Source organism: Bos taurus, chromosome 8 (assembly GCF_002263795.3).
Source record: "Bos taurus isolate L1 Dominette 01449 registration number 42190680 breed Hereford chromosome 8, ARS-UCD2.0, whole genome shotgun sequence".
Taxonomy (NCBI): domain Eukaryota; kingdom Metazoa; phylum Chordata; class Mammalia; order Artiodactyla; family Bovidae; genus Bos; species Bos taurus.
This window is the reverse complement of record NC_037335.1, coordinates 52,029,444-52,057,185: the sequence shown is the minus strand read 5'-3', so window position 1 is coordinate 52,057,185 and position 27,742 is coordinate 52,029,444. Positions and strand designations below refer to the sequence as shown.

Here is a 27,742-nt window from a genome sequence, read left to right as displayed (position 1 = left end):
GAAAAAACTTTGAAGTAAAAGCCCAAATTTTAATGTGATCTAGAGATTAGAAACATTCTACTAATCTTTGAAAAATACCTGGGTCATCATAAGCAAGAAATGATTGTGCATTTCATTTGCTTTCCAAAAACTACCGTACTAACTGGAAAGTGTAAATGTGGCTACATGGGCTCTTACCTTGGAGAATAAAAGTGATAATGTGCTCCATACATGAAAAGCCATATAGGTATCGCAGGCATGTTAGTAAAGAATATAATTACTGCAGAGTAGAAGACAGAAAAAAGAAGCAAACCAGAAAGCCCTGGCAGAGACCTCAGGTACAACATTCAATTCAATATGTTGAACTGGACAGAGTAAAGTCCAGGGGACACTTTGTTTTGCCTCTCCCTTGAGCATCCCTATTCTTAAACAAGTGGGTCACAGGCCAGTGACCACATGAGGAGCAATATTCCCCAGGCACATCCTCAAGTTATTCCCCTGGATTCTTTCTGCAACCATGCTTACCATGGGGACCACCCGGTTTTATATCCAGAAACTTTAGCAGAAAGACACTTGTTTATCTTACAGCAAAGTAGGGATAATTTGTTACCAAAGATTTCCAAGGAAAGATTTCCCTTGGCAAGAGCAGAAAACAAAGCTCTGTATGGGCCACACACCAGCCACCCCACCGGCGTCTTACTTGTTCTCATTGCTTGCGTCGTAACGGGGCATAGGGTCTAGGTCATTCCCATTCACGTCACAGCTTGCCAGAGCATCCTGGGCCACAGAGGAGAGAGAGAAAGGATACAGATGTTCATTAATTAGCCATGGACCTGAAGGCTCATGACTCCTTAAACACATTTCTGCAAGAGAGTAATTAGATTAAATAAAACACTCATGGTCCAGTGGCGTCAGAATGCCTTGTTCGATAACGATCAGTGTCATATTTTGTCCCATAAAGGTGAAGAAATACTCTCTACAGACCAAAGATGTGCTCAGTCCATCCTTCTAGCACTGTTCCCCATACCTCGCATTGACCCTTCACCCCAATACCCACCTACTCCGCAAAGTACTACTAGACCACCTAGAAGCAAAGTGATTTATTCTTCATAGACTCTCCCTCTATTGCTTACTTCATTTCTTGAGTGTGCAAATACATTATCACAATTCAGAGATTTCTGGAGACAAAGATCATTCACAAATAACGGGCAAGTCAATTAAAGATGAGTATTAGAAATCTACTGTATCAGGTTATCTTATGACCTCTATGAGGGAATATTTGTCTGGTTTCAGATGTTTTATCTACTATGAAAGGGTCCACAATTCAAGACTTCTTATTTATACCCAATGGGCTTTTGCCCCAACTAAAACAATAGTTTTACTTTATGTCAAGGTTTCAAATGAAACAGAGGTTTCTCTGAAACCAAAGCTGCATTTATTTGCTTTTTTAAATAATTTTGAAAAATATTCAAATTTCTAAGAAAAAAAAATTAGTGGATTATTCCATCATTCAAATTTATATCACAGTAGACAGAACTAATTTAAGATATTTTGAATTTTCTTATGCTTTATGATTTCTGTTATCAGTTTTAATAAAAGTAAATGCTCTTTGCTTTCTGCTTTCTTATCAAAGACTCTTGTTTCTGAAAATAACTTATAGGTACAGGGAGTTTGAAATGTTTGGGGGAAGTAAGTAAAATACACATGACATATAAAGATAGTAAGTCCTGCTTCCCATACAGAGAAACACAAAGCAGCCCAGCTTAGTGTTCATTCAAGCATGAAGGGTGATATCATCTAATTTTACTCATAAGAAAACAGAGGCCTGGGACAGGTTACGTAACTTGGCCACAGGCGTGAAATGAATTGCCTATGGAATGAAGACTGGAACCCAGGCATCCCATCCAATCCAATGTGCTCTTCTCTACTTTCACCAGCTCTAACCTTAGGAGAACCAAAAGGGTACCTGTAACTGCACAGGTAAATTCTAGAGAATTTTCTTTCAAGGGAGGAAAAAAAATGAAAAAAGGTAAAGAATGCAATCACATTTAGGTTAAGGCTCTTTGTATTTAATCAGATGCATTTCAATGCAGTGGAGAATAGGAATGCTCTATAAAAACTGCACTGCATATGGTGAGAAGTCTTTCTTATCATGGACAGCCATAGTTCTGTTCTTTATATGACCTGGGCTAACTCATTTTAGTGTTCAGGCCTCAGTGTCTACCCTGTAAATGAGGAGTCTGAACTGAAGTTCCTTTGTAAGTTCTAAAGTCTGTTCTGTGAAGACCACGCTTACCTGTGTGTGCTTGGAGGCAGGGTGAGGGCAGCCACTCAAATGTTTGGTTCAAATGAGAACTAAATGAATTTGCAGTTCCTCCTCTCTCTCTCTTTTTCAACCTTAGGGAAAATCATCTAATTTAGGAGAAACTGTTTCAAAATTTCATTGTAGAAATTGACTTGTGAGGTTTCTTGGCTGAATTTTTGAAATGAAAAGGGCAACAGGAATGAATACTGAGACGAAAAGCTAAAGTTGATAAAGTATCAGGTGATATTGGGTGACCCTGAGGGAAGGAAGGTCTTCATAGGTTAGGAATTGGGGTGGCTGTGCGAGCCAGCGGTAGTTTCTGATGTGTCTAGGAAGTGACTTGGAAGTGTCTTATCTGCAAAGATAAAAAGAATCTTTTCAGGTTTATCTGACAAAAGGAAAACTAATCTGAGATTAAGGGTCATGCAATAAGTAATATTAAGCAAATGAGAAAGAAACACTGGAGAAAATATATGGACATTTCTGCCTAAATGGTTTCATGTGAAGTTGAAGCAGTATTTGAGAGAGAGGGCAGAGGAGAGATGGCAACAGAGACAAACTGATTCTACTGTGAGGAGAAACCAAGCCTTCCCAGGCTGAAGATAAACGGTAAGAGAGAGAGAGAGAGAGAGAGAGAGAGATAGCAGATTTCAAGAGGACATTATGTTCTTTTCTTGGAATCTCAGCCTTAAAGAAAAGGCCACGTCCATTCTGAGTGCATCCACTACAAGGCTCCTCAGGGCCGCTGCTGTGTCCACCAGTTACTGAAGAGCAATGAGGAGAGAAAGCAGCAGGCCTGTGAGAATGGCGAATCCACTGTACTGATGTGTTTAGGGAACCTACGGGCCAAGCCTCTCTCAGGACTCCCACCAGCTCAGGGCACAGTGAGATAGGCTGGCCTTGCTGACGTTGCTCCTTTAACGACCATGAATATATTCAGTTCAGTTCAGTTCAGTTGCTCAGTCGTGGCCGACTCTTTGTGACCCCATGAATCGCAGCACGCCAGGCCTCCCTGTCCATCACCAACTCCCGGAGTTCACTCAGACTCACGTCCATCGAGTCAGTGATGCCTGCCAGCCATCTCATCCTCTGTCGTCCCCTTTTCCTTCTGCCCTCAATCCCTCCCAGCATCAGAGTCTTTTCCAATGAGTCAACTCTTCGCAGGAGGTGGCCAAAGTACTGGAGTTTCAGCTTTAGCATCATTCCTTCCAAAGAAATCCCAGGGCTGATCTCCTTCAGAATGGACTGGTTGGATATATTGGGTTGACCCAAAAGTTCATCCAGGTTTTTCAATACAATATTACATGAAAACTTGAGGAAACTTTTGGCCAACCCAATAGGAGAGAAGAAAAAAATCTGGAGGTGTAGTCCTCTGAGTTATAGCTTAGAATTTTCTGTGGGGCTCTTCTGTAAACACAGGGCAAATCCTGGCCCCTGACTTTCCTCCTTAAGGGTCAATATGAGTCCTGATTTCATCATGATTTAGAGCTGCTTGTCTTTTCAAGGCTGTGAAAGGAAATTCATAAGCTGATAGAAAATCACCAACTTCATTTTTTTTTTCAATAACAACATGAAAACATTATAGGGAAACTCACACAACCAAAGTTTTGGAATTAAAAGAAGTCATGAAGTATAGAGAGGGACATGGGTAAAAGTGACTGAAGTCTTGATGGGTTTGCAGCAATACCAGTGTTCTAGTGGAAATAGTCGTCAACAGGAAAGAGATCAGAAGGCAATGTGGAAGGCACTGGTATGAGTGGGCTCCACCAGGAGTTTCTGCAGGGTCCTGACAGCAATCAGAGAGTTACATCTGCAGATACTAGGGAGTCACTGGAGGCTCTTCAGCAACAAAATGAATATTTTAGGGAGAACACTGAGGTATCAGGAGACACACATTTGGAGCAGAGAATGGCATATTAGGAGATACTTACGGACTTCTAACCAAACTTCCAGACCACCTGACTGCCTCTTGAGAAACCTATATGCAGGTCAGGAGGCAACAGTTAGAACTGGACATGGAACAAGAGATTGGTTCCAAATAGGAAAAGGAGTACGTCAAGGATGTATACTGTCACCCTGCTTATTTAACTTCTATGCAGAGTACATCATGAGAAACGCTGGGCTGGAAGAAGCACAAGCTGGAATCAAGATTGCCAGGAGAAATATCAATAACCTCAGATATGCAGATGACACCACCCTTATGGTAGAAAGTGAAGAGGAACTAAAAAGCCTCTTGATGAAAGTGAAAGAGGAGAGTGAAAAAGTTGGCTTAAAGCTCAACATTCAGAAAATGAAGATCATGGCATCTGGTCCCATCACTTCATGGGAAATAGATGGGGAAACAGTGGAAACAGTGTCAGAGTTTATTTTGGGGGGGCTCCAAAATCACTGCAGATGGTGACTGCAGCCATGAAATTAAAAGACACTTACTCCTTGGAAGGAAAGTTATGACCAACCTAGATAGCATATTCAAAAGCAGAGACATTACTTTGCCAACAAAGGTCCATCTAGTCAAGGCTATGGTTTTTCCATTGGTCATGTACGGATGTGAGAGTTGGACTGTGAAGAAAGCTGAGCGCCGAAGAATTGATGCTTTTGAACTGTGGTGTTGGAGAAGACTCTTGAGAGTCCCTTGGACTGCAAGGAGATCCAACCAGTCCATTCTGAAGGAGATCAGCCCTGGGATTTCTTTGGAAGGAATGATGCTAAAGCTGAAACTCCAGTACTTTGGCCACCTCATGCGAAGAGTTGACTCATTGGAAAAGACTCTGATGCTGGGAGGGATTAGGGGCAAGAGGAGAAGGGGACGACAGAGGATGAGATGGCTGGATGGCATCACTGACTCGATGGACGTGAGTTGAGTGAACTCCGGGAGATGGTGATGGACAGGGAGGCCTGGCGTGCTGCAATTCACAGGGTCGCAAAGAGTCAGACATGACTAAGAGACTGAACTGAACTGAACCGAACTGAACCAAACTTAGGGAGAAGCTGGTGGAAAGGATATGTTTGGAGAGTAGGGGACAGAAGGGTCACTGACCTATTTACAGGCAGGAAATATCACAGAGGTAAAGCGGACTGAGAAACCCCAGGGACAGAAACCGACCTGTGTCCACTGAGCACTGGGCATCAGGACTGTGGTTTTCAGTGAAAGTACTGAGTCTCAGCCCTTTCACTTGCTCTGTGATCTCAGGCTTACCATATGTTCTGAGTCCTGGAATCATGGTTCTTTCTTAAACAAGGGAATTGGCTGATTCCTGAGGACTATGGGGAGAATATTCATTATTGTCCTTTAATAGGGGTAGAGGCAGAGAGAGAAAGAGACTCACAGAACAACTTGAGAAGAGTTATAAGTACACTTTCTCCATAAAGGAAAGTAGGAGTGTTATCTGGCTGCATGGATGAATTGTTGAGAGGAGCAGCTGTTGGCAGCAGCAGCTGGGGTTTCTGCTACCTTATCACCTGCTTTTTGTCATCACAATATCAAAGGCACAGGAAAGTGGATAGCATTATCTCCTGATTCCTGTCCTCTGAGAGAATCTTCTGTAAGATGGGAGCAATACATAACAGCTATTTTTCAGTGACTTTCCTCCTTTTGTTGTTGTTTAGTCACTAAGTTGTGTCTGACTCTTTTGTGACCCCGTGGACTGTAGATGGACTGTGGACTGTCAGGCTCCTCTGTCCATGGGACTTCCCAGGCAAGAATACTGGAGTTGGTTACCATTTCCTTCTCTAGGGGATCTTCCTAACCCAGGGATGGCACCTGCATCTCCTGCATTGGCAGGTGGAATATTTACCCCTGAGCCACCTGGGAAAGCTCCATGCCTTTCCCCCATTTTGATCATCCTCACGTGAGTTCCATTGTTTCCCAGGAGGGAAGGCATTGTGACCACAGTAAACACTCACATAGTTTTGCATCAGATCTGGATGGGTCCTCTCGATGCCGTCGTCCAGGATAGTGACCACGATGTTCTTTCCCGTGTAGCCTCTCTTCCAGGCTCCTTCGATGTTCATGTCTGACTGGCAGGGATGCGTGTTGTCACTGCAGTGCTAAAGGAGGAAGAGGGAGAATTGGACATTGCAGATTACAAAAACGGAGAGGAGATGCGAGAATTACCTACTTAAGACAATACATTAATTTGGCGGATTGCCTGTTCAAGTAGAAGCACAGATCTCCAACATGACAACAGGGGAAGGGGGGAAGGAGAGATGTGGGTAAGGCAAGAGAAACAGAAATCTCTTCTGCCAGGTCTGCCTTAGATCCTTTGGGAAAACACGATAAGGTATCTCAACAGCAGAGCAATGAGTGCACCATTTTATTGTTAGCATTTATTAATGACACATAAAAAAGGCCTTGTAGCATTTCATTTATAAACCCAAACTAGATAACAGAAGAACATTATAATTTCTTAACCAGGCACCTAGTAAAGCCTGGCTACAAATGAGAAAAACCTCAGCAGCTTCTGTACAGTGTCAGCCAGAGGTGTGCCACTGCTGTGAGAAACCCGAAAAGAGAAAAAAATAACAATCTCCTCAAACTTCTTTCAGTAAATTAACAATGAGCATTGCACCATAATTTGCAGGGGGTGAACAGAGTCATTCAGCACTACTTTGAGAAGGGAGGGAAGAGGAGTGCACAGTCCAGACGGGGGACAGACACAGGAAAATGTGTGTGAGGGCTTTGAAGGGCAGGCTGAAGAGCCAGTGAACCTTAGCTCATTATGCGTAGTGATTTCATTCCACAATGGCTACAACATACAAACACATCAAGAGATGAATTAAACCAGCAGTTCTTCCCAATATAATTGACTAGCATTCATCCAACCCACACAATTATTCCTTCAAAGTCCATCTCTGTGAAATATCCCTCTGAGTGGTATTGTTTTCCAGGTTCTTAAGGCTCAGTTAGAGGAACAAAGGAAAAGGGATGTGCCACTCTAGCCTACTGCCATGGCAACGCAAGCCACCCCAGGTCCACACCATTCACTATCTTCCTCCGGCTTTGTAACTGTTCAGCACTTCAGGAGGGGAGGAGAACGCGTGCTCTGTAGGCTCGAGGAATAATGACGACCCCACTGACACGGATTCATCTAACACATACTTTGCTGAGCGCTTATTGCACGCGGGGGAATAGCAGTGAACAAGGACAATGAGGTCCCCTGTCCTCGTGACCTCTCTAAATGGGAAACCCAGGTGCTAAAGAAAACAAAGAAGACTATTTGTAGCACTCCTTATGTTTTAAAGGAATTGAAGAGGGTAATATGGCAGTCAATACTGAGGGGACTGAGTACACACCTCTCTCGGAAGGATGGTCAAAAAAAGACCCCAGTTTTTGAGAAAGTGAAATGTGAGTTGAGATATGTCTGAAGAGAAAGAGCTGGCTTGCCCAAGAGCTCAGAGCTCATCTTGGTAGTGCTTGTGCTTAGTAGCTCAGCCGTGTCCAACTCTTTGCAACCCCATGGACTGCAGCTCGCCAAGCTCCTCCGTCCATGGGATTTTCCAGGCAAGATTAGTGGATGTGAGGGGAAATGGCACAGAAAGTAGCAGGTTAGAAGGGATAACAGAAGTCAGGTCATCCTGAGCTTTGTAGCCATGACTTGACTTCTATTTTAAATACAACCTAAATGAAAGTCCTTGAGAGTCCCTTAGACAGCAAGATCAAACCAGTCAATTCTAAAGGAAATCAACCCTGAATATTCACTGGAAGGTCTAACGCTGAAGCTCCAATACTTTGGCCACCTGAGGCGAAGAGCCAACTCATTGGAAAAGACTCTGATGCTGGTAAAGACTGAAGGCAGGAGGAGAAGGGGGCGACAGAGGATGAAATGGCATCATCAACTCAATGGACATGAGTTTGAGCAAACTCTGGGAGACAGTGAAGGACAGGAAAGCCTGCAGTCCATGGGGTGACAAACAGCCGGACATGACTCAGAGACTGAACAACAACAAAATGGAAGCTTACCTCTTTCCAAATTTCATCCCTCAATGTCACATAGTAACAAGTGGCAGACACCTCTAGTATCTCCTGACACGAATTTGTTAATTTATTCTCCAAAGGAGATTGCCTTTTGTTGAACATTATAAGCACACTTGAGTAGTTTTATGGATTCATTCTAACAAATGGTATACCCATCTTTCAACACAGATAATATCAATTTTGTTGAAAATAGAGGCTTATATATTTTATGAACATTTGCAACTTTCTGTTACTTTCTTGATTCCTTCTGGCACTTGAGGCCCTGCACACACTGACCCAAATTCCATTCTCCCCTTGCTCCCCAGTTTTTGGAGTACAGCTTGGGAACAACTTCTTCCCAAAAAGCTTTCCTTCATTCTTCAGCCTAGTTGGCTATCTCTTCTCTTAGGAATGAAGACAGACAGACACATACATATATTTTGTTCTACACAATCTAACCCCTACACACTGAATTCTGCTTCACTATGGTTGACTGTTGAAACGTGTATGTAAATTTTGTCTCCTTTGACTGTAAGCCCCTAGAAGACTATGCATTAAACCAATTCTAATCTAGGACTTCAGTCAATATTAGCTGATCAATTACACCCCAAAAGTGAGGGCATATTCTCACTTTATATCCAAGTTCACAACTGCCAAATACTTGCTCCTCTGACCTCGTCAGAGATAGCCCAGCCAGCTAATGCTTGGTTAATAGATCACGAAAGAAATAGTGCAGGTTTCCAAAATGCCAATGTTTTTCGGAAGTCTCATTCTGGCCAATAGTTTGGGCCGCACCTAATCAAATATTTTAATTTAACAGAAAGCAACTCTGACAGGTTTCTATTTCATTTTTTCCTTTTTCAAAACCTGTTCTGGCCACCTGTGGTATCATTTGTGACATGAAGTAATGTTAATGTAGCCAAGAAGTGGGCCGGAGGAAGGAAGTGTACAGGAAATGGGTCACCCACACATGGGATGACCGTCCTGGAGTGGAAGGATGCTGCCTGAAATTGCAATTATGAAAATTGAAGAAAACCAGCCGTGTATGGAAAACATGTGTGTTCAAAGTGGAGCAATTAGGCTTCTTTCTTCCACCTCTGCTTTTGTTGAATCTGACTTCACCATTAAATATTTTTGTACCACTTTTTCTTTTCATCTGCCAACATGATACAGGAGAAAGAGGCAGGAGGGGAAATACCCAATTGATACTTTCATATGGATAATTTACTATTGCAGGTGGCTGAAATGTCAAAGAAAAAAAGATAATGAGAGCCAGGGGTGTTTCTGCAAGTCATAAGATTAGTGGACCCTTAAATCAGGACCCTTTAACCTGAATGTGACCTTTAGATTTTTAATACCTATTTCAAGTGGTCCAGGCTTCTGAACGTGTTTCTAATGTTGTTTCATATGCCCAAGATACCCAAAGAGCAAAGACTGAAGAGAATATCGATTCCAGTCAACATGGCCCAAGTGAAAAGGAATTAATCATTTCCTTAACTGCCTGATCAAAATGGTCTTTAAATTGGACTCTATTTATTTGACAGCAATCTATGTTAGAGCATCACCCAAAGGCCAAAGGAGCACATATTAACTATGACTTCCTCATACTCAGTCCGCCATGTTGAGAACTGGAGGAACTAATAAAACTAGTTTCTGGAATTCTGTTACCACATATGCAGTCCCCAGACTGGTATTCAAAAAAGGGATGGGTCAGAAACTTCCAGCTTATTTGAAGCAGATGAAAAACACATATTTGCGCTGTATAGGTACAATAAATATTCACAGTAAATTTAGGTACCTTCAGCTTTGAAAAATGTCTTGTGTTTCAATGATGGTCTACACGTAGATGACAAAGTATTTAGAAAGGACACAAAGCAGCAAATATGTGCAGAAACAATGGTTACTACATGGTCTCTCAGTGTTCTTATCTGTAAAACCTTTTATTCTTTTCAGGAATGAAATTTTAGGGAGATTGTTCTGTGAGTTCTAGAAACAGCCTCTTCCATACCAGGGCTATGAGCTATTTTGCTTATAAACCACTCTGGGTGTGTCCACTTCTCTTGTGTCTTTATAAACATATCACAGTGCTTGCTCAATGAAAGAACAGTTTGTACCCAAAATAAACACCTTTGTTATGCTCTCACCATCATTTTCTTCAGACTGGGGGGTGGGGAGGAACCCTCAGTGTCATTGTTTTTAAACTTTTCCAGGTTCTTAAGGTCTCTAATGAACTGCCAATTTATATGCTGCCAATAGCCTGTTAACATTGAAAACATCTGTTGTTCATTGTCATTGATACAGTGGTTCATAAGACTGCATCTCTGACTATACAATGATAATAAAAGAGTAGAATTAAATATAAATATCTGCTTTAAGAAACAGACTCAAAGACCCAGGAAATAAATTTGTGGTTACCAAATGGGGGAAGCAAGGGAGGGATAAATTAGGATCTTGGGATTAATAGATACACACTAATTATATAAAATCGATAAAAAACAAAGTCCTACTGGATAGCATAGGACACAATGTTCAATGTCTTATAATTATCTATAATGGAAAATAATCGGAAAAAAAGAAAATATATATTCTGAATACCAGAAACTAACACAACATTGTAAATCAACTATACTTCAATAAAAATAATTAAAATGTAAAAATCTATTTTATAGACAAACTCAGAAACATATCTAGTTAACTTATTAAGGTGTAAATATGCCTGGAATTCTTTGTAAAATCTGGAGTCTAAGGTTCTAAGAAATGGAAAAAAATAGAATCGTTACTCCTTTAAGTGGACATAGAACTGACATCTAGATTCTTACCATAGCCAAGCATTGTACTAATCCCTTTATATGAACTAGCTTTATGTAAGACTCAGAACAGCTGGAGGGAGGTACTTTTATTATCTCCTTTTAACAGCTAAAGAACACAGGACTTAATCAGCCTTTAACCTTCTAGAGGTCAAACAGCTGGTCAATAGCAGAATTAGGATTCAAAACCAAGCAGTCCTATGTTCTAAGGAGAAATAGATTACTATGAAATGATGATTCTCTTCATTATTTTGAGATTTAGGTTAGGCAAACTTGAAAGGACAATTGATCTTTGTAAGGATAGCTAAGATGATCAGAATAGTTTTTATTTGTGGCTGGGGCCTCAGCTGGTGGTTGGAGATTACAAACAGGGTGTAGGAAGAGAGAATGGTGTCCAACTATTTTCTAGTACATTGGTCAAATGACCCCCTATGAATCATCATGTTTTACTTCACATATTTATACTAGTATGCCAACTCTGCTGGAACCATGAATTACATCTACCATCATATGGGTTGAGGCTTCCCTGGTGGCTCAGACAGTAAAGAATCTGCCTGCAATGTGGGAGACCTGGATTCAATCCCTGGGTTGGGAAGATCCCCTGGAGAAGAGAACAGCTACCCACTCCAGTATTCTGACCTAGAGAATTCCAAGGACACAGGAGCCTGGCAGGCTACAGTCCATGGGGTTGCAAAGAGCTGGACATGACTTAGTGACTAAGCACACATAATATGGGTTGACCAAATGAACTTTTTGGCCAACACAATTTAACTGGTGGAAAATTATATCTCACTCACAAAATTTTAAGAGCGTCCCACTTAATACCAAAAAAAAATTTTTTTAATAAAAAAAATTAGAAGAAATGTTGTATAAAAATGCCAAATAGAGGATAATGAAAATAAACCTAGCTCCTAAAACTCCACTCATAAATGAGAATCAAAAAAACTGAGGCAGCATAGTCAGTAGATCTTTGACAAAGGAGTGAAGGCAATATAATGGACCTAAGATAGTCCCTTCAACAAATGGTGATGGAACAACTAGATGTCCACATGCAAAAAAACAAAAGTGGGGGGACTTCCCTGGCAGTCCATGGGTTAAGAATCCACTTGCCAATGCAGGGGACATGGGTTCAAGCTCTGGTCTGGGAAGATCCCACATGCCACGAAGCAACTAAGCCCACACGCCAAGTGCTACTAAGCCCGTGTTCTAGATTCCATGTGTCACTACTGAAGCCTGGGCACCCTATAAGGCGGTGATCTGCAACAAGAGAAAGTGAGAGTGAAGTTGCTCAGTCGTGTCCGATTCTTTGCGACCCCATGGACTGTAGCCTACCAGGCTCCTCCATCCATGGGATTTTCCAGGCAAGAATACTGGAGTGGTTTGCCATTGCCTTCTCCAAGAGAAGGCACCACAATGAGTAGCCCACTGTTGCAGAAGACACAGAAAGCCTGTGAGCAGTAACGAAGACCCACCACATCCAAATAAACGAATAAATAAAATTTAAAAAAAGAATCACATCTTTTGTGACAATTAACTCAAAATAGCTCATAGACTTTAATATGAAATGCAAAACTAAAACGAAATCCTAGAAGATAACATAGGAGAAAAATCTAGATGATCTTGTGTATGTTGATGACTTTTTAGATACAACACTAAGGACATAATGCATGAAAGAAATTACTGAAGAGATGGAAACTTCTGCTCCATGAAAGACAATGTCAAGAGAAGGAGAGGACAAGCCATAGGACAGGAAAAAATAGTTGCAAAAGGACTGTTGTTCGAAATGTACAAAGTACTCTCAAACTCAACGGGAAGAAAAAAAAAGTCAATTAAAAAATGAGCCAGGGACCTTTATAGACACCTCACTGAAAAAGATGATACACATAAAGTAAATAAGCATATGAAAAGATGTTCCAAATCATATGTCACCAGACAAATGCAGATTAAAACACCTATTAGAATGGCTAAAATCCAGAACACTGACACCACCAAATGTTGGTGAAGACGTAGAGCAACAGGAACTCTCTCATTCATTGCTGGTAGAAATTAAAATCATATAGTCACTTCAGAAGATTGCTTGGAAGTTTCTTAGAAAACTAAATATACTCTTAACCATATGGATCCAGCAACTGTGTTCCTTGGCATTTACCTAAAGTAGCCGAAAATTTAGTTCCACATAAAAACCTGCAAAGGGATACTACAGCAGCTTTATTCATAATTGCCCAAACTTGGCAGCAACCAAGATGTCTGAGGATGAATAGATAGATAAACTGTGGTGCCATGGAAAATGAAATATTATTTGGTGCTTAAAAAGAGATGAGCTAGCAAGCCATGAAAAGACTGGGAGGAAACTTAAATGCATATGACTGAGTAAAAGAAGTCAATCTGAAAAGGCTAAAAAATGTATGTTTCCAACTATATGGCATTCTGGAAAAGGCAAAACTATGGAGGAAGTAAAAAGATCAGTGGTTGATAGGGACTGAGGATCAGGGGACAAACAGGAGAGCACTAAAGATTTTTAGGGCAGTGGAAGTGCTCTGTATGAAACTATAATGATGAATACACGTCACTGTACATTTGTCTAAACCCACAGAATGAACACCACGAAGAGTGAATCTTAATGTAAACTACAGATCTAGGGTATAAGATGTGTCAATGCAGGTTCATCAACTGCAACAAATGTATCGCTCTAGAGGGAGATGTTGATATTGAGGGAGGCTGTGTATGTGTCAGGGTAGGCGGCATATGGGAAATCTCTGGACTTTCCTCTCCATTTGTTGTGAAGTTAAAACTTCTCTTTAAAAATTAGTCTTTTAGAAGAAAAGAAGATGAATTTCACAGAGCAGCCAAAGGGTAACTGGATGATCTATGAATTTAGTTTAGTGGACAAGCTTTCTCTCATTTGTAAATTTTGTGATCCTCTTTGAATCTTTCCAAGCCTGATACATCTTGAATTAGAAACTTTCAGTACTAAAAACATTTAAGAAAGTAAAAACAATAAGCCAACAACAACAGCAATAAAAAAATCTTGTTTTCTTTAAGGAATTTCAACATGTCTTGTCTTATTGTTTGGAGACCCGGTTTCAGCTACATTACCTGACCATGATGATAAAGGGTAACCAGTCTCTGAAACTTACTGGATATTTTTGCAACACTAAGACTGAGCTTACCTTTACATATATGGTCCTCTGCATGTGCTATGGTTCTCACTATTCTCAAATAGCTCAGATTAAAAAACCAGATCCAGATTTCAGATCTGGAAATCTGGATCTTAAACCACACCTCCTTCTCTCCTGTTTCCTTTGATTTTCACAGCACCTTGCAGTTCAGGTCATTGGTTCTGATCCACTACTTTTAATCTTTAACTCAGTTTAGATTTTCAATCTAACCTCCTGGCATTAAAACAATTTTATCAATCCCCTACTACATTCTGGCCACTATATGGTCAAAGCAACGTTATTACACTCAAGTCCTTGAAGTCCAGTTTGTATGACAAACAAGGAGCTTACTTTTCTTTCTTTTTTTTTTTCCCCCAAAACAACACAAGTATTGTAACAGGAGTTCTCAGGGTATTGTGGGAACATGGAACCCAGTCAGGGGAATGTGTGGGAAGGCTGAGACCACTTCTGAGAGAAAATGACATTTAAGCCCCCAAATATGGGTTGACTAGCCAGAGGGCAAGCAAGGGACAAGGAGAATGTGTTCACAGAGCTCAACCTGATGCTCTGTGACAATCTAGAGGAGGAGGGAGGGAGGGAGGTTCAAGAGGGAGGGAACATGTATATACTTATGGCTACTTCACATTGTATGGCAGAAACCAGCACGACTTTGTAAAGCAATTATCCTCCAATTAAAAATAAATTTTTAAAAAGTGGATGTGTTTATTTTTTATGAGGGTATAGAATAATCCAAGAGAGACTGGAATGCTCAAAAAATGGAAAAAAATTCAGTACCGCTGAAGGATACAGATGTGAGAGGTGGGGGGAAGATGAGAAAAATGGAGAGAGATGAAACTGGAGAGGCCAGACTGCAAACGTTCCTACAAGCCATGTTTTTTCCCCCCCTAATTTTTGAACTTTATCATAATTTGATGAAAAGACCATTCAAGAGTTGTAAGATAGGGACGGACATGGTTTGGATGCCTAAAGTGCGTCTTAAACTTAATTCTCAAGAAAAACACTTGATCTCCACCCTCTCTGACCTCTCCAAAGCTGCTCAGGCCCAGGCTTCTCGCCTCCCCTACAACAGTGCATGGCATCTACAGCTGCTCTCCTCTATAGACACCCATCAGCAAATCCTTCCCAACAGCTATAGAACCTGACCTCTTCCCACTATTTTCATGGCTACAAACCAACTTTAGCTACTATCATCTCTTATTCCTCTAAGGTCTATTTTGCATACAGTAGTAATAGTGATCTTTATAAACTGTGTCAGAGTTATTCTCAATAAATATTCCAATAATTCCCAGTGACTTTACCTCACACTTCCAATATACTCCCTGTCTATTCTACAGCCTATAAAGTGCTCGTGACCTGATCTGGAGCTGTCTCCCTGACCTTCTGACCCATCCCTCTCATTCCCATTCACTCCATTCCACCACACTGTCCTCTCCCTCTCCAACCCTACTCCCACCTCAGAGCCTTGACACTTACTATTCTCCCACATGTGGATGTTCTTCCTCAGAGTCTGCGAGGCTCTCTCTCTTGTGCCCCAATATCACCTCCTAAGAGAGGCTCTTCCTAGTAAACCTATCTGAGATAGCATTCTGTGTCACTCTCTGCCCTTGACTCTGATTTCCCTTTCTTCATAGCACTCCTGCCTACCACATTATCTATCGATTTGAATCTTTACTGTTTGTCTCCCACACTGGATTGTAAACTCCATGAAGGCAGTCACTCTGCCTTGTTTTTTCTGTATTTGCATTGTCTAACACACAGAAGTTCAATAATTATATACCAACCGAAAGAACAGATTGAGTTTTAAGAAGTCATTATGGGTCTTCCCGAACATATAGGAAAGCATGGAGACCAAACCTGAAGAGAGAACTAGTGATTGAGAGATGACAGAGGTCTAGATTAGTGGAACCGTAGAAACCATAGTATTTGATATACAACAGGCATTCTACATAAAATCATGAGTTTTCATGGCAACATGTGTATCCATTGCAAGTTTTGCCTAAAGAAACAATAGTGGGGAGTAACCTGAAACATCAGGTGATCCAAATTCTTAATCGTTTGACAACATTCCCAGCCGGTGGTAATCCTCCTTCTACCTTGATTTGTCCAACCCCAGAGAGCTCACTGCCTTAAAGAGCTGGGTAGCACTAAGACTGGAGAAGGCGATGGCACTCCACTCCAGTACTCTTGCCTGGAAAACCCCATGGATGGAGGAGCCTGATAGGCTGCAGTCCATGGGGTCGCTAAGAGTCGGATACAACTGAGTGACTTCACTTTCACTTTCAGGCATTCTACAGATTTGTTGATAACAACAGTGAATGAATATGGTGAGAGAAGAGAGAGGAATCAAGAAAGATCAAATATCTGGCTTGGACTACAGAGCAAACGATCACTTATTGAGAAAAGGAACACAGGAAGAGGGAAAAATTTGGCTGGAGAATGAAAATAGTGAGTTCAGTTTTAGAGACACAGAAATTTAAATAACATCCAACAGGAGTAGCCTATATAGTGATTGGATATGTGGATCTAAAGTTTCTTTCTGCCCAGATCCACAAGTGAATTCTTCCTAAAATATTGGCATCATGCTGTCATTTCCCACCTCAAATCTATTTCACATCCATAAAGCACGAACATCTTGGCCTCTGAGCTGCTTCACAAGCTGGCAATGAGCACACACTGTCTAGTGCCATTTGTTGCCTCAGAGTGCAAATTCCCTAAGGGCCATATATATATAGTGTATACATTTGACGGTCTTAGCAAATTCAAGGTCATCACCACCTGTGGCTGACAGCAAACACGGACCCAATTTCCACCATTCCCTGTGCCTATAGCACATGAACTCCTCATGAAGCAAGAGGGTTTTTCTTCACCTTTTGATTCTGGGTGGGCCTGGTGACTTGCTTTGGCCAAAAGAGTGTAGCAGAAGTAACAGTGCTCCATTTCCATACTTCCTACATTCTTCCTGGCTGCCATGTGTACAAGCCAAGGTAGCCTGCTAGCAGCCGGGAGACTATATGGAACAGATAAAACTGTCCCAGCTGAACTCACACCAAACAAGTTAGCCCCCAGCTGACCTAGAATGGCTCACAGATGCATCTGTGAGTCAAATTCAGCTCCAATTTCAGACATGCAGAATCATAAATCTAACAAACAGCTGTTGCCTTAAACTACAAAATTTCGGGAGTGGTCTTTATACAGCAAAAACCAACTAACACATAAAGTTATAAGTCTGAGGAAACTAAGCCAAGCCAGAAAGAAAGGGTGAGAAATCAGCAAATCAAGGTGAACTATTGATAGCTTATCTAGAAGCAAAAAAGAATTGATTTTGTAGTTGAGGAGGAGGCACAGTAAGAATGCTTAATGTATCAAATATACAATTTGAAAGCAAATTCAAAGTTCCCTGGGATTAATTCCCTTCACAGGAAGCTCAGTGCTTTCCTGCTCATCCCACGCAGCCCTCATATCAGCAATTTCTAATTTTATATAGGTTTTATCTTCTCAATGAAATTTCAAGCTTCTTGTAGTAATGAAGTCGTCATTACAAATTTTAATAACCTCTGGAGTTCCTAGTAAAAGTGCTCAACAATTTATAAATTGATATTCAATGGAGAAGGCAGAAGTAAATTCTGAGATAAAATGCAGAAGAAAATTTACATAGGTAACACGTAAATGGAGGTAATAGAAAAGGTTCAAATAAGATCTAGAAATCTTTTCTTTTGCTCATGGCCCATAATAGGGCATCTAGTTATTCAACTTTACCAACAAAAGATTTAAAAAATACCAAAAGATTCAAGAAATAATAGGAAATGTGCAAGGACTAAAGCCTTCACCAGGAATTATACAAGAAAAAAGGACCATCAATGAAATATTTCCTCATTCATAAAAAGCAACAAAATTGAGTCACCCATGATGTGGCTGAACCTAGAACCTGTCATACAGAGTGAAATAAGTCAGAAAGAGAAAAACAAATATTGTATATGGAACTGAAAGTCGCTCAGTCATGTCCGACTCTTTGTGACCCCATGGACTATACAGTCCATGGAATTCTCCAGGCCAGAATGCTGGAATCCCTTCTCCAGGGGATCTTCCCAACCCAGGGATCAAACCCAGGTCTCCTGCATTGAAGGTGGATTCTTTACCATCTGAGCCACCAGGGAAGCCCTTGGGATAAATTAATATATATTAACACATATATATGTAATCTAGAAAAATGGTACTGATGAACCTATTTGCAGAGCAGGAATAGAAATGCAGATGGAGGGAACAGATTTATGGACTCAGGGATGGGGGAAAGGAGGGAGTGGGACGAACTGAGATGGTAGCATTGACATACGTACACTACCATGCGTAAAATAGCTAGCTAGTGGGAGCCGCAGTATAGCATAGGGAGCTCAGCACAGTGCTCTATGATGACCTAGAAGGGTGGGATAGGGGTGGGGGGAGGGAGATTCAAGAGGAGGGGACATGTGTATACATATGACTGATTCACATTGTTGTACAGCAGAAGCTAACAACTACATTCCAATAAAAAAGGACATTCATTTGGGGGTACTGAGTATACTAATGCCCCGCTAATGATGTTCAACACTCTTGGCAGATGTCAGAAGAGATGCAACACTGTGACACATGAGCCATTATCCCCTTACAGGCTGTTTGGAAGATTCTCCTGGCCAGAGAAGAATTTGGGGATGCAAGTCTGTTTCCTCTGGAACAGTACAGGGTATGATGCTTCAAAGTAAACACTTCTTGACCCTTCTCTGGTATCCAGTCAATGGCTTAATGTTAATACTATTTTTCTTCTACGTCATGCAGTAAATTCTTCCATGAGTTGAGGAGACATTTGGTGTTACCAAATGACTTTTCCTGATTATGAATCAAGCACCAAATATTCATAATACACTATTCTTTGTCCAAACTGTGCAATTAGTAAATTAGTAATTTGTCTTTGCTTAGGGATAATATCAATTGAAATGTTTTCCTCAAGAGTCTATAAAGCCAAGAAATAATTCCTACACTGGAGTTCAAGAAAATGAATTTGAGAAGCGACTCAGCATTATTTAATAATTATGCAAACATTAGCAAATAACAAACCTCATTCATTTCTAAAATGTAACTTCTTTACATAGTTTACAAAATTCTGCTTGCATAGAACTCTCTTACTCTCTTGTCTCCTTTATGTAGAAATCTAACTCAGAAACTCCTGTCTCTTCTTTTTTCAAGATCTCAGGAAGAAAAGCCAATAGATTGGAGGACTTTGCCTTTTCTTTACAGTGAGTAGGATGCAGCATACTTCAGATAGTTGGTTAGCAACTGACTTTAGAATTCAGTTGCTCCGCTATTTCTATTTTTCAATAGAAGTTTTCACAGAAGTTCCGAAAAGAAATGACAGATAACATTAAAAAAAATAATATTAGAGACCTTTAAGGTCAAGGAGGAAAAATCTGAATATCATTTGAAAATATGGGATATCTTCAAATACCCTAATATGTCATATTTCTTCATTTATATTGTTTCATAAATGGCAATATTCTTCTGAAACATAATAGTAGAGGCAGCTATTTTTCAGGCAAGGAAAAAAATCCATTTTACAGTTAGAAAAATAATGAAGAACTACTATAAACCTATTCCAGAATTTCCCAACCTTCAAGCATTCTGCCATCAGGTTTTGACCACATAATCATTTTCTCTTAGATGGTGGATGGACAGATGAATGGACAGAGGGACAAGAGTGGATAGACAGTGAAGGAAACAGACAACATATGCAGGTTTACCTTCCAAGGCTTATTATATTTTAATGTTCTTTTTTTCCAAATTTCTATTGAAGGAGGTGTACCTTTCCAGGATCCTGCAGAGCTTATGAACACTTCCACGCCCCTAAGTCAATTCTTCGAAAGGATATTTTCAATCAAGACCAAGTCAAAAAATGAAACATATGTATAAGGGAGAGGACACAGAAGGATGGAAGAGGAAGAGAGGGTCAAATCTGCATGACAGTGGAGCTACGCACAGTCAAGTGATGTCCAGAGCTGTTAGACAGCTCATACCTTTCCAGAAGAACCACTGGAACTTTCCTAATAGAACATAAACTTCAGTTTCTCTATGTATTTAAAGTTAACATAGAGAGCAGCATAAATCTGGTCTTAAATAGTGGTTTCCTTAATTTTCACCTCAAGAAAGATGAAAGTAGATACTTGAAAAGGACAAAAAAGGCATGTTAGTCTGTTGGACTTATATATATAAATTAATGGATATGGAATTTCAAAGTCTTAAGATTTTAGGTTTGCTTCTCTCTGGATATATGAGGTTACTGACTCAACTTCCTGAAGGTTTGGAAGAATTTTCACTATGCTGTTTAACACGTCATTATCTCAAATATATTAGTTCTATAAGGAATCTATAATAATTGTGGTATAGAAACACTGAGAAGAGGGAGTAATATTATCAGTGTGTCAAAATTCTTATTCTTAAAATTAAGTGATTAAGTGATTATGTCACGAGAGGCAGGGTGGTCAAAGCTCACATGATCACGATTAGTTACAGACAAAATTTGAGTTCACCTTTGCTTTCCTGTCAATACAATAGCCCACTTGGGCACCCATGAATCTTTCCTTTTTCCTGATGACATTAATTCTTCAGATATAATCTAGTCTTTATGTTTTTATAGAATCAAAGAAGAGATCTGATATTTATAATGAATAAAAAAATAATTGTACTGCTTGGAGAGAAATTCCTTAGTATCCACAAATGTGGTTTATATTGTTAACTTTTTCTTTTTCCTGTATAGTACAAACCAATAATCCCAAAATTGAATGGCTGAAAAAATTATTATGGCACATAGTTCAATGGGTTGGCAGGGCTCAGCTGGGTGGCTCTCCCTTGGGGTCTCTATGTTGCTGCAGTCAGATGTTCACTGAGGCTACATGCATCTGAAGGCTTGACTGACATGGAAGTTTAAGATGGCTCATTCATTCACATGAACAGCTGGAGAATTTTCAACCTTCTGTGTAAGATTCAGTAATTAATTCAAACTTGTCCCAGTTGAGTTATCTGCAAGTCCTTCTGAAGGACATATTATCTATTATATAATGATTTTGTCCCATAATAGCTAGATGAATGGCAGATCCATTAACATTTCTCTACATTGGTTAACTGTCAAAACATTTCATTCATTCACTTATGTTTTATTAGTTTGTTTTTAATTTTCCAATGCTAATTAAATGATTTCTAGATGCTGAGCTTACATCAGGGAATGAGAAAACACATGGTGTGGACTTCAAAAAGTCTACATTCAAGTTAGAGTAGACAGATAATAGACAAATGAGATAAACAATATAATTAGAGATTATGGTAATAGATGTGAGAAGTCGACTCATTAGAAAAGACCCTGATGTTGGGAAAGATTGAAGGTGGGAGGAGAAGGGGACGACAGAGGATGCAACAGTTGGATGGCATCACCAACTCAGTAGACATGAGTTTGAGCAAGCTCCGGGAGATGGTGAAGGATTAGGGAAGCCTGGTGTTCTGCAGTCCATGGGGTTGCAAAGAGTTGGACACAACTGAGCAACTGAACAACATAAAGAAAATAAAAAAGAGCACTTGGATAGCAACAAGTGAAATGTGTTATTCAACTTTATACCTTAAGTTCTTTACAATTTTACAGTTAATAGGTATCAGACAATAAACCCTAGCCTTAGAAAAGCAAGTTAGAGCAAAATTGAAATTTCAGGCCTATTATCATTTAAAGTTTAAAAAGTAAAACAAAAAATATTATCACATTTCAAAGACAAAGTAAAATCAAAACATTTTCTAAGACAAACCTACAACAATAAAGAGTGTGACACATGCTACTACTGTGAGGCGTCTACAGAAAAATAAATCTATGCGGCAAAGCAAAAAAAAAAAAAAATCTCACCTCTGACAATCAGCCAAATCAATTCAGATTGCTACTAAAAAGCCTGCTTTAATATTGGTCCTTCTAGACTAAGTAAAAATCATCATCGGAATCTCCCCGACATCTTTGCTTTCATTGCCCACTTGAAGACATAAACAAGTATAAAATCTACAAAGTGGCTTGAAAGGACAATGAAACATTTTGCTTGGACAGACCAATATGTCTAGTGCTTCTTCTCCTGTAACAAGTATAGATACTTCAGAAAAGATTAGGATTCCATAATGCATTTGATTAGCTACTCAATAAAGGAACCTACAGAGAAGATTGCCTCTTCGACTGGTGAGACTCGCCAGAGCCTAAAGTATAATGAGTAAGAAAACCAAGTCATTTGAAGTCATTTGTATCCTACACTAGTAAGCGCAATTGCGAACGTTTCCTTATTAATAAAAAATGTTGACTCCTTTAAAGAATTTAACCAAGCAACTAGCTTTAAAAGTATCCTACAGAATTCCTTCTGTTAAAGAAAAACAACAATTTCAGAAAAGGAGCTATACAAACAGAGCTGAACTTTATAGTAGCCCTTATAACGGCATATTCAGGGTAAACTGGAATAGGACTCTTGGAACACAAGTCACATCGTTTTCCATTCGCTAATGAAAGCACTAATGTTAACACAATTAAATCCAACACTAACGTTTCAGCATTCCACAGACACATTCACAGGACTACATACACATTTTAGGACATAGTTTTCCAAGCATCTGTAGTCCTTCCTATCGAATTAGCAAGCTCTTTACGAGTAACTAATATAAATACTTCACAGACAATCATGGCCCAAAACATTCCCACATCTGACAGTGGTATGTTTACACCTTTGGATAGGAATTTCCAAAGTGGAAAAAGTAGAGAAAAAAGTAGAGAAAGATGTTGAAAGATGGAGACTTCATGTTGGACAGATCCAAAGAGCTGCTCATCCACCATGGCAGGAACACCTATGCACTTGCCATTCATTCAGCAGCACCTTACTTTCAGTAAAAGGGAAGAAAGCACGGGATGAACTACAAAGTGACAGATCACTGTATCCAAAAGACTAAGGAGAGCAAACAGGCAAAAAACGAACTGCATTTAAAAAGATGTGATTCATCTATAAATCCTAAAGTTACTTTTCAGTGAGAAAGGGATAGTCTGGGATGTTTTTAGCTACAAAAAAGAAAGCCCAGTGAACCACAGTCACAAAGCTAATTATCACTTAAGAAATCAGGAAGCAGGGATTTCCAGTTTGGTGCAGTAGCTTAATGACATCAAGGAACCAGATTCTTTGTATTTGCTCAGCCACCATGCTTAGCTGACCTCTGTCCTCTGAAAGTGCCTCTTGGTTGCAAGATAATTGCCACCACTGCCCTTAGTATATTCCTCACCAGTATCCCAACTGGGAACGAAGGAAGGAAGGAAGAAGTCACAAAAAGGCTTTTCCTCACAGAGGAAGAAGCCTCTCGATATTAGTATTAGATGTTTACTTGACAAACAGTAAAAAGTTATTTATTGTTTATCTGAAATTCAAATTTAACTGGACACTTTGTATTTTTATTTACTAACTCTGGCAATCCTTAGTACCACTAATCTAACAAAAGGTAATTTTATCAAGTGAAGAGGAACTAAAGAGCTTCTTGATGAAGGTGAAGGAGGAGAGTGCAAGAGCCAGCTTAAGACTAAATATTAAAAAATCTAATATCATGGCATCCGGCCCCATTACTGCATGGCAAATAGAAGGGGGAAAAGTAGAAGTAGTGACAGATTTCCTCTTCTTAGACTCTAAAATCACTGTGGACAATGACTGCAGCCATGAAGTTAGAAGACTATTGTTTCTTGGGAGGAAAGCATTGACAAACCTAGACAGTGTGTTGAAAAGCAGAGACATTACTCTGCCAACAAAGGTTCGTGTAGTCAAGGCTATGGTTCTTCCCAGTGGTCACTCAGAGGTGGACTGTAAAGAAGGCAGAACGCCAAAGAATTGATACCTTCAAACTGTGGTGTGGGAGAAGACTCCTGAAATTCCCTTGGACAGCAAGGAGATCAAGCCAGTTAATCTTAAGGGAGATCAACCCTGAATATTCACTGGAAGGATTGATGCTGAAGCGTAAGTTACAGTATTTTGGTCATCTGATGCGAACAGGTGACTCCTTGGAAAAATCCCTTATGCTAAGAAAGACTGAGGGCAGAAGGAGAAAATGGCATCAGAGGAGGAGATGGCTGGATGGCATCACCGATGCAATGAACATGAACTTGAGCAAACTCCAGGGGATGGTGAGGGACAGGGAGGCCTGGCAGTGTTGCAAAGAGCTGGATACAACTGGGCAACAGAATAACAACTTCTTTATAAAATGATAATAATTTGTCTTGTAGTTTAGCCAACTGCATCTATGTTTCTCAAGGAAGAATTAAGATTGCTATAGTAGAGATTTAAAGAGAAGGAAATATGCAGTGTTCACTGTTCTTCATATCCAGCATAGACTCTGAAGAATCTAATCCTGGCTCCAGTAGGATAATGAAAACCACCTAAATCGCAATTTCTGCAAAAAAAAAAAAAAAATACACATACACAAATATAGATCAAATAGGAAAAAATATTAAAATACTGATAATATATCTACATCATCAGGTCAGGTCAGATCAGTCGCTCAGTCGTGTCCGACTCTTTGCGACCCCATGAATCGCAGCACGCCAGGCCTCCCCGTCCAACACCAACTCCCGGAGTTCACTCAGACTCACATCCATCGAGTCAGTGATGCCATCCAGCCATCTCACCCTCTGTCGTCCCCTTCTCCTCTTGTCCCCAATCCCTCCCAGCATCAGAGTCTTTTCCAATGAGTCAACTCTTCGTATGAGGTGGGCAAAGTACTGGAGTTTCAGCTTTAGCATCATTCCTTCCAAAGAAATCCCAGGGCTGATCTCTTTCAGAATGGACTGGTTGGATCTCCTTGCAGTCCAAGGGACTCTCAAGAGTCTCCTCCAACACCACAGTTCAAAAGCATCAATTCTTCGGCGCTCAGCCTTCTTCACAGTCCAACTCTCACATCCATACATGACCACAGGAAAACCCACAGCCTTGAGTAGACGAACCTTTGTTGGCAAAGTAATGTCTCTGCTTTTGAATATGCTATCTAGGTTGGTCATAAGCTTCCTTCCAAGGAGTAACTGTCTTCTAATTTCATAGCTGCAGTCACCATCTGCAGTGATTTTGGAGCCCCCCAAAATAAAGTCTGACACTGTTTCCACTGTTTCTGCATCTATTTCCCATGAAGTGGTGGGACCGGATGCCATGATCTTCATTTTCTGAATGTTGAGCTTTAAGCCAACTTTTTCACTCTCCACTTTCACTTTCATCAAGAGGCCTTTGAGTTCCTCTTCACTTTCTGCCATAAGGGTGGTGTCATCTGCATATCTGAGGTTATTGATATTTCTCCTGGCAATCTTGATTCCAGTTTGTGTTTCTTCCAGTCCAGCGTTTCTCATGAGGTACTCTGCATATAATTTAAATAAACAGGGTGACAATATACAGCCTTGACGTACTCCTTTTCCTATTTGGAACCAGTCTGTTGTTCTATGTCCAGTTCTAACTGTTGCTTCCTGACCTGCATACAAATTTCTCAAGAGGCAGATCAGGTTAGCTGGGAGAAAAAAATTATAACAAACCTCAAGTTACACATTAGCAGGAGAAAAACACACAAATCCTACAGAAGCAGCTCTGGAGATGACATGGGGCAAAAAAAAGTCAGGTGAAGACTGAGCAGAGATAAAGAGAGCAGAATCCCAGTGGTGATAGAACAGATAAAATAATCATGTAGTGCAAAGGAGCAGAGATTCTGGGGAGAGGGGGCAACTTGAAAGGAACACTCCTTGAAGAGGTGATAGAGAAGGATATAAGAAAGAGATGAAAAGTAGAAGTAAAGAAACAAAATAAAAAGAAAATCACAAAATCAAGACAAACCATCTTCCTTCAACTCCTTCCAAAAACATTGATCAAAACAAATAAACTTTACCAAAATACTAGCACTACTGAACTCTGGAACTTATTAACAAGTCATCCAAATTCCCACAGCTTTCTATATACAACTGCTACTAATGGGCTAAGAAAATAAAACATTTCAAAGTGAATGGAAACCAGTATAAAAATATTCATTCACTATTTCTACAAGAATATGATATACAGTGAATCTAAGTACTCCAGTTTGTAGAAATTCTGCTCAAAAATGCAAGAGGAAAAAAACTGCAACATAACACCTGAAGCAAAGTGAAATACACTAAAATAAAAATCTGTAGATATGAAACTATAGCTCATATAAAACATTTAAAAATATACATGGACAGAAAACATAGATGTGAAACTAGAGTTGACTAATCTTGCAAATAAAGTAGAAATTAAAAATTGAGAGAGTTGATTCAACTGAAAGTATAATCAAGAACACTGAGAAAAGGCATAAATACATGAAAAGGACACAAAAAAGTAGAAGTCAAAATGACCCAAGAGCAAGTAACTAATAAAGAAAATGGCATAAAGATCTAATTTTTAACAATACTCTTTAAAGAAAATTGATTGAAAAAAAAGAAGAGTCACTTTCAAGGAAAGAAAAATCAACCAAGATATTCTTCAAGTATCAAGGCTTTACAATTACATTAATACAATTAAGAGTTCAGTTCAGTTGTTCAGTTGTGTCTGACTCTTTGTCACCTCATGGACTGCAGCACTCCAGGCTTCCCTGTCCATCACCAACTCCTGGAACTTACTCATGTCCATTGAGTCAGTGATGCCATCAAACTATCTTATACTCTGTCATCCCCTCCTCCTCCTGCCTTCAATCATTCTGAGCATCAGGGTCTTTTCAAATGAGTCAGTTCTTCACATCGGAAGATCTCAGGGAAAACCACTATTGCAAGCCCCTCCTAGGTAGTCTGGTAGAGAATGTGCTTTATTCAATCAAGATGTGGCTTAGTCACTAGGTCGTGTCTGACTCTTGTGACCCCATAAGCTGTAGCCCTCCAGGCTCTTCTGTCCATGGGATTTCCCTGACAAGAATACTGGAGTGAGTTGCCATTTCCTTCTCCAGGGGATCTTTCTGACCCAGAGATTGAACCCAGGTCTCCTGAACTACAGGTAGATTCTTTACTGACTTAGCCACCAGGGAAGCCTATCCAATCAAGATATGACCTGCAAAATAACTGAGAGTGCACATGAAATATATATTTAATTGTAAGTTTAAGAATAAAAGCAAAGGTGGGAACAAGGATGGAAGAAGGGTAAGTATAAGGTATGTGTTCTGACAAAGAAAAATGAACATAAAATGGACGGGGAAAAGAAATAGAAATGATAAAACCGAATAAGCTAATGAATAGTGAGGTAAGAGTTAAAGGATATGTTTTAAAGTTGATATATCAAATATAGAAGCCTAAGTGAGAAAACAGAAACTGAGAGGATTTAAGTTATTTTTAATGGTCACTCAAATAATGATATAAATCCTCCCAAAAGCCAGAAGAAATTATTTTAATAGAGCCAAAACAACCACATAATGAAACACAGTAAATGTAACACAATACAAATCATATATGTAGCATAATGTGACAATAACATGACAA

At 39.9% G+C, this 27,742-nt stretch overlaps 1 protein-coding gene across 4 annotated transcripts in view; it reads right to left on the bottom strand.

Annotated features, from left to right (window-relative positions):
- Positions 1 to 27,742, bottom strand: part of PCSK5 (proprotein convertase subtilisin/kexin type 5) — a 519,623-nt gene that overhangs the window by 373,963 nt on the left and 117,918 nt on the right. For all 4 annotated transcript variants that reach the window (XM_024996182.2, XM_024996184.2, XM_024996185.2 and 1 more), the window contains exons 4-5: positions 6,188 to 6,331; positions 680 to 756 (exon numbers count right to left, since the gene is read on the bottom strand). In XM_024996182.2, coding sequence (XP_024851950.1) covers positions 680 to 756; positions 6,188 to 6,331 — 221 coding nt within the window. The remainder of the gene's footprint in view (positions 1 to 679; positions 757 to 6,187; positions 6,332 to 27,742) is intronic.